We start from the raw sequence: 11,286 nt of genomic DNA, 5'->3' as shown, positions 1-11,286 counted from the left end.
CGGGCCAGCCACCCCCAGGGAATGAGTGGGAGGGAGCAGCTGACCCAGGCACCCATCCTGTTTACCTGGCCCACAGGGGCACGTGTGTGAGCTCAGAGCCTCCTGAGAGGACTGGGACTGCCGCTTGCCCCACCCCACCCCCAGTCTCCCCAGGACCTGGCGGCAGGGGAGGAGGAGACAGCACGAGCCCCCCACCCTGCCCCCTCCCAGGGCCCTCTGTCAGCAGCGTGGCCCTCTCCCTGTCCCAGCTCAGGACACAGAGCTCAGTCATCTAACCCATCTCACCCCTGTCCAGCACCTGTCCACTTCTCTGCTCCCAGGGCCTTGGGGCCTCCCACTTGTCGCCAGCCTTGTATCACTGGAACTCATCACCGACTTAGGAGGGGCTGGTTTCCATCCGCCTTTCTCAATGTCTTTCAGTCAGTCTCTCTCCACCCCAGCATCCGCACCCCAGCTTGTAATATCCAGCACCTCTCACCGCGTAAACACAATCCCTGTCTGTCCTGGGCGCCTCCCACCTCCCTGTTATTCCATCTCCCTTTAATGAGAGTGATAATGGTGGTAGTGGTAATCATCATCGTAATTTTCACCACGGCTCCAGTCTATCCATGGCTCTGGGTGCCCAGTGCCGGACTAAGCACTTTAAGGCTCACACAGCCCTGGGAGATAGTCTTAGAATTACCCCATTTAGAGACAGAGAATTTGGGGCTCAGAGGGGAATGGTGGTGTGTGGTAGAGCCAAAGCCAAGCCCAGGCCTGCCCCACTCCTAAACTCTGCTCCCAGCACATTCTGTCATCCTCCATCTCAGACCTCCCGCTGCTTGTCAAAATCTTCATTCTTCTCTGGATGGAATTGGTGGCGGTTTTGCCCTGAGGCCTAATGGAAGGCAGGGGACAGGGGGCAGGAGTAAATCTGAGGCCTCCGGATTGCTGATGGACACCTCAGCCCCTGAGCCAGCTGCTTCCACGTCCGAGGACAGGACCACGGGGCTGGGGGTAGAACACTCCCTGCCTCTGAGACTCCTTCCCACACTTCCCTCATGGGCCACCACCTTCACCGTGGTGTATATCTGCCTCCTGACCCATCTCTGTTATTAATATTTTTCTTTAAGCCAGCTTACTTTCTTAAGTATATTTTACGTTGCTACTGTAAACAGAAAGCCAGGATCACTTGTCCACAAATAGAAAGTAACAGAAAACATAGTGAGAAGTACACAGTGGTGTTACATGAGAGCTGGTCTTGGCTCCTGTGTTAAAAAAGGAGACTGGCAAGTCTGAGGGAGGTAGTCAAGGCACAGGAGCACAGAACTTGAGTTTTCCTCTCTAACATAAACAGAAAGCTTGAGGGGAAATTGAGAAAAGGGCAGGGCTCTCACTGAGTAATTCAGGCTTACGCAAAGCCATGTTCCTGAACCAGCTGGATTCTCCCCTGTGCTCCCATGTTCTGCCTTCTGGGGTAAACTGCCCTGAGACATCTCCGGACCCGAGAGGTCACCTCATGCGGTCTGCAGGCATATTTATGAAATGCCTGTTGTAAACCAAATAGAAGGCTAAGTGCTTCCATATGCATGATCTCATTTAATCCATACAACAACCTCGGGGCAGGGGGAGTAGACATTCCCATTTTGCAGGTGAGGTAACTGAGGCCCAGGGCTGGTCAATACACATATAAGAGGTATTTTGAAAATATGGTGGTAAAATGGTGATGTCCAAATATGACCCAGGTCTGTCTGACTCCAACCAGGTTTTCCTACCTCATTCCCATGACTCCTTTGTGCCTGTACCGAATGGCATCCACATATCTGACCTACACGACCTCACATCCAAGACCCTCTGATTTCAGCTTTCCTAAGTCACTAATTCATTCATTCTGCTAAGTATTTATTGAGTACCTTCTGTGTGTCAGACCTGTTCTAGGCACAGAGGATACAGCGTGGGAGATCATCTAAATCTCTCCCCTTAGGGAGCTCACATTCATTGTGAGGATGTTGGACAATTAACAGAGTAGGTGGTGAGCACTAATGAAAAATACAGTGAGTATTTTAAATCAGGAAATCAGGAAAGGCTTTTTGAGATGTGACCTATGAATTGACACCCAAAGGAAGTTAGAGAGTGAGCCATAAGGATGTCTGGGGATAGAGTATCCCAAGCAGAGGGACAGCAGTGCAAAGGCCCTGGAGCAGGAACCTACTTACTCTATTTGAGGACCACTGACAGGAGCAGGGGGGAAAATGGGAAGTGTTGAAGTCAAAGAGAAACGGGCCCAGACAGGGGGACTTGGGGCCATCGTGAGGACTTGGACCCTTACTCTGAATGAGGTAGAAAGAGTGGTGGGTTTTGATGGAGGAGGGCTGTTGTCTGACTCAATGTTAACAGGGTCCCTCTGAGGAACAGACTGGGGGGCAAGGGGCACGAGGTGGGTACAGAGACCAGGGAGGAGGGTTCAGTGGGGGGAGGACAGAGGCTGGACTCAAGCAGAGAAAGGAGATGAGGCTTCGGGTCTGGGTGCTGTCTCTGCTCCCCTCCATGGTGTCCTGAGCTTCCAGCTGGCATCTGCTGATCCACCTGTGCGCAGTACCTGTCCTGGAGCCCAGCTTCAGATCCTGATACCCCCCGTTACTAGCTGTGATCTTAACCTGTGCAGCAGTTTCCTTGACTGTCAGAGGCAGGAATGCGAGGGTGAAGGGAGGGAGTCCTGGCGGGGTGCTCAGAATGGTGTCTGGCACACTCCCGTGCACGCGCTCTGTATTCTTGCTAGTGGTGGGCATGTTGGGATTGTTGGAGTGGTTTTTTGGCAGTTTAACTGTGAGACACATACACAAGCATGCACGTACCTCCTGAAGGCAGAAACTTAATTTTATAGAGGACTTATTTTGAAGTAGCTCCTTCTCACTCCCCCAAGGGTCCCAGGGAGGCAGGCCCCCTCAGCAGCAGAGACCAGCAGCAGGGAAATGCTCGTGACTAGGAGGAGCCAGGTCCATCACCACTCACTAGCTGGGCGTCCTCAGTCTGGGAGGGGGACCGTCATGGTGCCTGCCTCACGGGGAGCTTGGGCGGGTAGAATGAATCATGTCTGAAAGTGCTCGGCACAGACGTAGTCAGCCCCAATAAAAGAGGGCTGTGAGGGTCCCGCCCCAACTCCCCTCCCTGTTCTTCCACTTCTGCACAAACTGGCCCCTCCTCTCCTCACCCCTAGCCTGCCTCTGCCTGTCTGTCTCAGATGCCTGCTTCCTGCTCCCACTTACTCCATGCCAATGGGAAAACCAAGTCCGCACAAGGCAGCAGACTCCCCCCTGTTAGCTGCCGGCCATCTGTGCCTGGCCTCAACCTGTCCTCTTGTACATGTTATTCTAGGGTGTAAATGGACGTCAAATGAGTAAATACCTAATTACACATCGTCATAAGTGCCGTGAAGGAAAAGATCAGTTTGCCAGGCCAGAGAGTAGCAAAGGCAGCCCTCTGTTCAGGTGGTGTGGTCAAGGTTAAGATCACAGCTAGTAAAGGGAGAAGTCAGGATTTGAAGCTCAGCTCCAGGACAGGTACTACCAACACCTGAAGGGTCAGGAGGTGACAGCGCAGGGCACAAGAGGGACATGGGGGAATATTCCTGGCAGAGGGAGGGACACACCAGACCTCAAGGCAGAAGTGATCCATGCCTCTTTCCACACTTGAAAACGGGCAAATAAACAGGTGATTGCCATTTACTTTGAAACACATCAAAAATGTATTGATGCATGGTTTGATGTATAGATATGTGACAGACGGATGTGTGATAAAGCAAGGAGAGTAAAATGTTAATGGGAGACTGTGAGTGGTGGCTACATAGGTATTCACTATGAAACTCATCTTTATGATGCATTTGCAACATTTTCAAATTAAAATATCATAAGGGAAGGAAAGGACCGCAGGTCATAAAATGATGATAGTCTACAAATCAGGAAAAAGGCAGTGACCATGAAGTGGCAGGGACGTCACCTTTATTGTACACACACAGCACACCCCCCGCCCCAGACCGTTCCTGGTGGCATCTAGTTCTTACTGATGCATTGCTTCGTATTTGTTTTCATATTCTGTTTATGTGCCTTGTATCCACAGGAAGCCTGTAAATTCCCCAAGGGCAATTTTTGGTCTTTTATTTTTGACCCCACAATTGATGGAATTTTGGTGCTGGAAGTCGTGTTTGTTGTCCCTTCTCTGCAGATGCAACCCCCCCCAATATATAAAAGGAAATTGTGGCCCCCAGAAGGGAAGGGAGCTGCCCACAGGTATATGGTCCTACTAGGAAGGCACGTCTCCCCACACCCAGGCCAGTACATGGCAAACCTTCTAGAGACTTTTTAGGCAACTGTGAAAGGTCAGGTTCTGGCAGTGGACAGCCAGGACCCTGACCCCTCTAAGCCTGTTTCCCCATCCATACAATGGGGATCACAAGAGGACTTCTGCCTTTGGGTTATGGGAGGCTTAAATGGTTTTAGCTCTTCACACAGTCCTGGAAGCTAGCTAGTGCATAGTGAACAGTCTCAGCTATCACACATCTGAAAACTAGGACTTCTGTGTCCCCATTCTTGTCGTTGTAAAGAGGCCCACCCTCCTGTCACCAGGGTGCCTTCCCCCTGAGCCTTCGGTGCTTCTCCCGCGCAAGGACCTCCCACACGCATCCCTTTCCTCTCCTCTCTGCACGGTTCCCCACTACTTGATACCAAACAGGAAAAGACTGTATTTTCAGAATATGCTTTGTAGCTCTTAAGTCGCTTTTCCTCCACTTCCTGACTATGTGACCTTGGTCATGTTTCTTAACCTGCGGGAACCTCCATGTGCTTCTCTGTAAAAGGGGCGATACTTAACCAGGGGGTTGGGAGGATTCAGTGATGTCATGCATGGAAAGCACCCAGCAGGGAGCCCAGCATTGCACAATAAATACAAGTTACCATTGTTATTCCTTTCATGCCACACACCCCCCCCAACGAGGATGCTACCCCCTTGGGCTCCACCTAGGTTCTGGCCATTCTCTTCACTAGTGCTTTGCCCCGACTGCTGGCCTGAGGTGGCCTTCTCTGCACAGTGCTGAGCACGCATGGATTTTGACTGCTAGCGAAGCCTGGCTTGTCCCCCTGAACGCCCTCTTACATCTGACCTGCCTGAAGTCTCCAGCTCAGCACCTCTGTGCATCAGCTCCCAGCTCCTTCTGCAAAATAGCAAGGAAAGAGTAGCCTCCCCCCACCCACCCCTCCTCGGGGAGCACAGGGGACCATGATGAGAGTATAATATGTCATATTTATTCACAAATCCCAGTACAGCCCACTTCCGGGACTTAGGAAATCTGCCCACCCACCCCACCCCACCCCCGCCCCCAGCTCCTCCGGGTCATTTCAGCTAGTATGATAACAGGAATGGCTGTCTGCTGAGTGAGGCCAGTGCGTCAGTTTAGGGAATGATGTTGGCGACGCTCTGGAAGAGAGGAGAGAGGGAATGAATGCAGGAAACACAGCCCTGAGGGGACCCAGACCTCTGCCCTCACGTCCGCGAGAGAAATGAGGGGGACATCGACATGAGCTTCTCAGACCTAGAAATTGCTTATGTTCTGCGGACTGTCTTAGGAGAGTGTCAAGGGCCTGTGGAGGAGCCAAGAAGCCTTGTCTGTTTTGCCTCCGAGGGTCCCCTGGCATGCCCACTGCCCAGGAATAAACAAGGCTGTGCCTTTGGGTTCAGGGCACAGTCCACGGGGCTGTTCCACACCCTCATCCTCTGCCATATGCTACATGCAAAGAGATAAATGCAAAACTAGGACTTTGCTTTGGGCCCAGAGTAGGGAACAGGGTTTCCCAGGAGGCTTTCTACTGCGGGCTCCTGTGAGCCAGGAGAAGCCCAGAGCCTCAGGTTCCTACCCCAGCGTACTGCTGTAAGGCAGCAGAGGGCCTCGTAGTGGGTTGAGGTAGGGAGAGACTCGGGGCGGGGGGGGGGGGGGGGGGTGATGAGACATGACGAGCACACAGAGGGATGGGTTCAGCAGCACCTCTCTCTCTGGCCCCTGGGGGTCTGTTCGCCAGCTTGCATTTGCCTCAGCAGGAACGGAAAGCAGGCAGAAGAGGAAAGCAGGGTGTCAGGGACAAAGAACAGGGAAGGCCAGAGCTGGGAAACAGGTTGGAGGGTTTCTGCAAGGCCGAGAGTCTGTCCCCAACGAAGTTGTCCATGAACACGCAGCGGGAAGGGAGTGTGAGACCATCTCCAGAGACAGGAAGCAGAAAGTTAAAACCTCCTGGGCACTCACCTTCCACAGAGCTGGAAAGTTGATGAAGGGCTTGTTGACCGAGGCCTGGAATTCAAGAACAAGAGGGTTGGTCACCAGCATCCATCCCCGCAATCCTAGGAGGGCTCCCCTCCCCCCACCGAGTCCTGGCTGCGCTCCGGAGACTTACTCCAGATGTTGCTGTTGTGGTTGCGCCCCCTCCGTGCTGGCCGGTGGAAACGCCTGGATGAGCGCCCTGTGGACAAAGCCCAGACTGTCATTATAACCGCCCCCCCCCCCGGCCCTTGAGGGTCTCTTTCCCCTCTTAAATCCCTCGAAAGTTCCTCTTCCCAGGTGACCTGCCATCCTCTAGGGTGGCTGGGGCCGGGGTGGAGGCAGAGGCTAACCCTCTACCCCCTCATTATGCAGAAAGAAACCCAAAGCCCATGTCGCTGTGGGAATTCTGTGAGATGGAAGGAAAATCCTGGAAGGAAGGATGTCTGCCCCTACTGACTAATCTTCCCCCAATTCCCTTTTATGTCGGTGAATGAAATGCCCTCAGTCGCTGAAAAGGGCCTGACTGGAAACTGGAAAGGGAACCCAGGGGACCCAAGCAAATCCTAGGACCATAGTTTAACCTCAGCCCCGACCTCAGCTCTACCCCTCCTGTACCCCCTCTGGCCTGGTCCCTAACATCCATCCGTTGATCCCTGTCCTCGTTTTACGCCCAGATACTCAGCCATGCCTCTGCTCCTGCTGTGGCCAGCTCTGAATCCCATAACAAACCTCCCCCTCCTGACCCCTTCCCAGTGAAGACTGTCCACTCCTCTACTGGGTACACTTTCTGTGGAGTCCCTGCCTCCGCACTCACCCATCCCTGGGTCCCTGCCTGCAGCCCATGTGGCTATCAGCTTCCAGGTCTGGGCTGGTCTTCAAGATGGTGTCCCAAAGACTCCTCATGGAGATTGGAGAGTGGGGACTGAGGCAGGCAGAGGTCAGCCTTTTCCTATTCCCCAAGCCCCCAGCCCGGTCCGCTGTGACCCTTGCTTCCCCCTGGCCTCCAGTATTTGTTCCCTTTAGAAAGATGTTTTCTCTACAGAAATCCTCCAGGAGACCTCCCCCGAAGGGGCAGTATAGGGTAAGAGAAAGAACCCTGACTTATGATTCGCCAGACCTGCGCACTAGCCACCTGACCTTGGCAAATCCCCTTAAAACCTCACTGAGCTTCTGTCTCCTTATCTGAGAATCAGGGAGTCAGCCTCCTCACCCTGACTACCTCAGAGGCTTGTTATGAAAATTAAACCAAACAGGGCTTATCTCCCAGAGCCATTCCTCATGCTTACTCTGATGCTCTGGATTTTCTTAACACTCACTCTGTTTGCACTGCGCAAGATCTTGACTCAGTAATCGTTTCCTGTTCCCCAAGAGAGGAACGTGAAGCCTCTCTTGGCTTCTCAGAGGCTTCACGTTCCTCTCTTTACACCTCCTCAACTAGGAGGGCAGCTCCCTGAAGTGTGAAGGTTCTTGCTGTCTGATCTAGGGCTTTGCGGACGAGATGGTTTGATCCATCTGACCGGCTGAGCACCAGCTCCTTTGTGAGGAGATGGAGAGGAAAAAAGAGAATGTGGTCATAGAGCTCCCCAAGCTTCTTTCACGAAATGAAGCCTACATGGACAACCCAAATGTCCCAGGGGCTTAACCTCTCCCTCCCCCAGCCCCTTCTCCCCATTTCCCCACCTCTGTTCACCTACATTCAGCAGCTGGTTGGCCTCCTTGCCGGCTTGGTTGACCCCATTATGAACATTCTGCTGCAACCTTTCCACCTCCTTCCCGGCCTGGCCAGCAGCATGGTGGACACCTTGGCCAAGTTTCTCCGCTTCCTTTCCAGCCTGGCCAGCAGCGTGGTTGACCCCTTGGCCAAACTTCTCTGCCTCCTTCCCGGCCTGGTTGACCCCATCGTGGACCCCTTGGACCACCTTGTCTGCCTCCTTTCCAGCCTGTTCAACGGCATGGTGAACTCCCTGGCCAAAGTGCTCCACCTCCTTCCCAGCCTGGTTGACCCCAGGATGGATCCCCTGGACTATTTTGTCTCCCTCTGCCCCAGCCTGCCCTGCAGCGTAATTAACATCATGGCCAAACTTCTCTGCCTCCTTCCCAGCCTGGTTAACCGCATGGTGGACTCCTTGGACTATTTTGTCTCCCTCCTTCCCAGTCTGCCCAGCAGCATGGTGGATCCCCTGGCCAAATTTCTCCACCTCTTTCCCAGCTTGGTTAACCCCATGATGGACCCCTTGGATTATTTTTTCTCCCTCTTTCCCAACCTGCCCACCAGCATGGTGGATCCCCTGACCAAACTTCTCTGCCTCCTTCCCAGCCTGGCTAACCCCATGATGGATCCCCTGACCAAATTTCTCTGCCTCCTTCCCAGCCTGCCCAGCAGCATGGTGGACCCCTTGGCCAAACCTCCCTGCCTCATTTCCCGCCTGGTTCACCCCATGATGGACCCCCTGACCAAACTTCTCTGCCTCCTTCCCAGCCTGGTTCACCCCATGATGGATCCCATGGCCAAACTTCTCTGCCTCCTTCCCAGCCTGGCTCACCCCATGATGGACCCCCTGACCAAACTTCTCTGCCTCATTCCCAGCCTGATTCACCCCATGATGGATCCCATGGCCAAACTTCTCTGCCTCGTTCCCAGCCTGGTTCACCCCATGATGGACACCCTGACCAAACTTCTCTGCCTCGTTCCCAGCCTGGTTCACCCCATGATGGACACCCTGACCAAACTTCTCTGCCTCCTTCCCAGCCTGGTTCACTCCATGATGGATCCCATGGCCAAACTTCTCTGCTTCCTTCCCAGCCTGGTTCACCCCATGATGGACCCCCTGACCAAACTTCTCTGCTTCCTTCCCAGCCTGGTTCACCCCATGATGGATCCCATGGCCAAACTTCTCTGCCTCGTTCCCAGCCTGGTTAACCCCATGGTGGATCCCATGGCCAAACTTCTCTGCCTCATTCCCAGCCTGGTTCACCCCATGATGGATCCCATGGCCAAACTTCTCTGCCTCGTTCCCAGCCTGGTTAACCCCATGATGTACCCCCTGACCAAACTTCTCTGCCCCATTCCCAGCCTGCCCAGCAGCATTGTGGACCCCTTGGCCAAACCTCCCTGCTTCACTTCCCGCCTGGTTCACCCCATGATGGACCCCCTGGATCACTTTGTCTGCCTCCTTCCCAACCTGTCCAGCAGCGTGGTTGACCCCATGGGCAAACTTCTCTGCCTCCTTTCCTGCTTGTCCGACGCCATTGTTGATCCCATGGGCTACCTTGTCCAAGCCGTTGTTGAGCCCCTGGACGCCTTTGTCCAGTTCCTTGCCGGCCTGGCTCCCCATGTGGCTAAGTCCATTAAAAACTTTCTCCACTTCCCTTCCAGCGTGAGTGATTCCATTATTGATGCCTTCCAGGGCCTTGCCCACCTCTCTCTCTGCATTGCTCAGCCCTCGGTTGATTCCTTCAATGACCTTCTCAATGGGGTCATCATTGGCTGCCCATCCAGGAAGGGCCCCCAATAGCAGTAGGAGGGAGCAGGAGCTGACCAAACTGGCAAGGTGCATGTTGTTGGCAGGGTGGGGAGGATGCAGAGAGGTGCAAGGGAAGCAAAGCTGCTATTTATACTCTACCTCCCTCCTATCTCCACCCCTCATGACTCAATTACCCCTGTGAGGCACTGACTTGGTCCCCAGTCAGGGAGGTATTTCCCAGGGAGCTTTGAGTTGAGCAACGAAGAGGAGGAGGAAGTGAAGGTGAGTCATGAATGGAGAACACTCACGTGGCATCTTTGCTCCTTGCCCAGCTCAGGCCCTCCACCCCAAAGCCCAGATGTCTGCTCTTCAATCACCTCCTCTTTTCATTCCTCACCCACTATCCAGGCCTCCTCTCTCCCAACCCCACCTTCAATAACCCCCATCTCCAGGACCCAGGCCTGCTTCTTCACTCCTCTCAGGGGATCGAAGGATCCAGTTTCCCCATCAGCAAGAGTCTTGGAAGATGGGGGTGCTCAGTCAGGGGAGGGAGGGCACTCCTGGGGAGTTGAGGGCATCATCAGACCTTCCTCTTTCTGTCCTCCTTGACTCCCCCCTATGCTTACCACATCCCAGCCCCACAGGTCTTCTTCTCCTTGGTTCTCAGACACACCAGGCTCATTCCTGCCTCATGGTCTTTGCACATGCTATGTACATGGAAGATAGAACTCACATCTTTACATTGTGGGTTCTTTCTTATTCTGTTCTTGGTTCAAATGTCACCTCAGAAAAACCCTTCCCTGGCCATCCCTCAGTTATACTGGGTGATATCATCCTTTTGTTTTTACAAGCACTTACCACAATCCGAAATTATCTTTTATACCATATGCCTCACCTATTGGATTGTAAACTTCCAGAGGACAGGACTTTTGTGTTGGTCACTGCTATATCCCCAATTTTTAGAACATAGCCTGGGGTTCAGTAAATATTTATATATTGAACAAATGGATGGATTTAAAAAAGCACTCCCAAAAGGTATGCGATGTAAGTGCACATAGTATGATTGCTAAGGGAAGCCCAGGGAAGACCAGTCAAGCCTCAGCCTGAGTCTCAGAGGTGCTGGAGAGAAGGGTGCCTGGGCCCCCAGAGAAGCCTGGGGCCCCTTGGGGAGGCTTATAGATTTTGGAGCTGGGACACATTCTCATAACAGAACCTTGGCCTCCCGCTTCCCAGCCCTTGGGCGAGGGCAGAGGACCAATTGCCATGAGCTGGGACAGGACGCAGTGTCTCCTGAAAAGCCGGTTGAGGCAGCCACGGGGAGGAGTCTAAGACCTGCTGCAGCAGGAGACTGTCAGCCAGAACCTGGGCTGGAGGCCAGGGGCTCATCCTTCCCTCCTCCCGCTGGGACCTCCTCAGTCCCAACCTAAAGCTCCAAGCATTGACATGGTGGCACGGGTTGGAGGGGAACAGCTGGGAGTCTAGCCTGGGCATGAAGAGGGTCATCAGAAGGAAGGGCAGGTGATAGCTGGGAGATCTGTG

At 53.6% G+C, this 11,286-nt stretch overlaps 1 protein-coding gene across 14 annotated transcripts; it reads right to left on the bottom strand.

Annotated features, from left to right (window-relative positions):
• Window positions 1-5,254: 5,254 nt before the first annotated feature.
• SBSN (suprabasin) lies at window positions 5,255-9,884 on the bottom strand. Of its 14 annotated transcripts, none has more exons than XM_032323633.1 (5): window positions 8,926-9,884; window positions 7,978-8,871; window positions 6,417-6,482; window positions 6,269-6,313; window positions 5,255-5,448 (listed from the first exon to the last, which is right to left on the bottom strand). In XM_032323633.1, exons 1-5 carry the CDS (start codon window positions 9,838-9,840, stop codon window positions 5,425-5,427), a joined length of 1,944 nt encoding a protein of 647 aa, XP_032179524.1. In that variant the 5' UTR covers window positions 9,841-9,884; the 3' UTR covers window positions 5,255-5,424. The 14 variants fall into 14 exon arrangements, with proteins under 14 accessions (XP_032179524.1, XP_032179525.1, XP_032179526.1 ...); XM_032323634.1 differs by having other exon boundaries at window positions 7,978-8,967; window positions 9,022-9,884; XM_032323635.1 differs by having other exon boundaries at window positions 7,978-8,925; window positions 9,034-9,884.
• Window positions 9,885-11,286: the final 1,402 nt, after the last annotated feature.

Source organism: Mustela erminea, chromosome 19 (genome assembly GCF_009829155.1).
Source record: "Mustela erminea isolate mMusErm1 chromosome 19, mMusErm1.Pri, whole genome shotgun sequence".
Classification (NCBI taxonomy): domain Eukaryota; kingdom Metazoa; phylum Chordata; class Mammalia; order Carnivora; family Mustelidae; genus Mustela; species Mustela erminea.
This window is presented reverse-complemented; position numbering and strand designations above follow the sequence as displayed.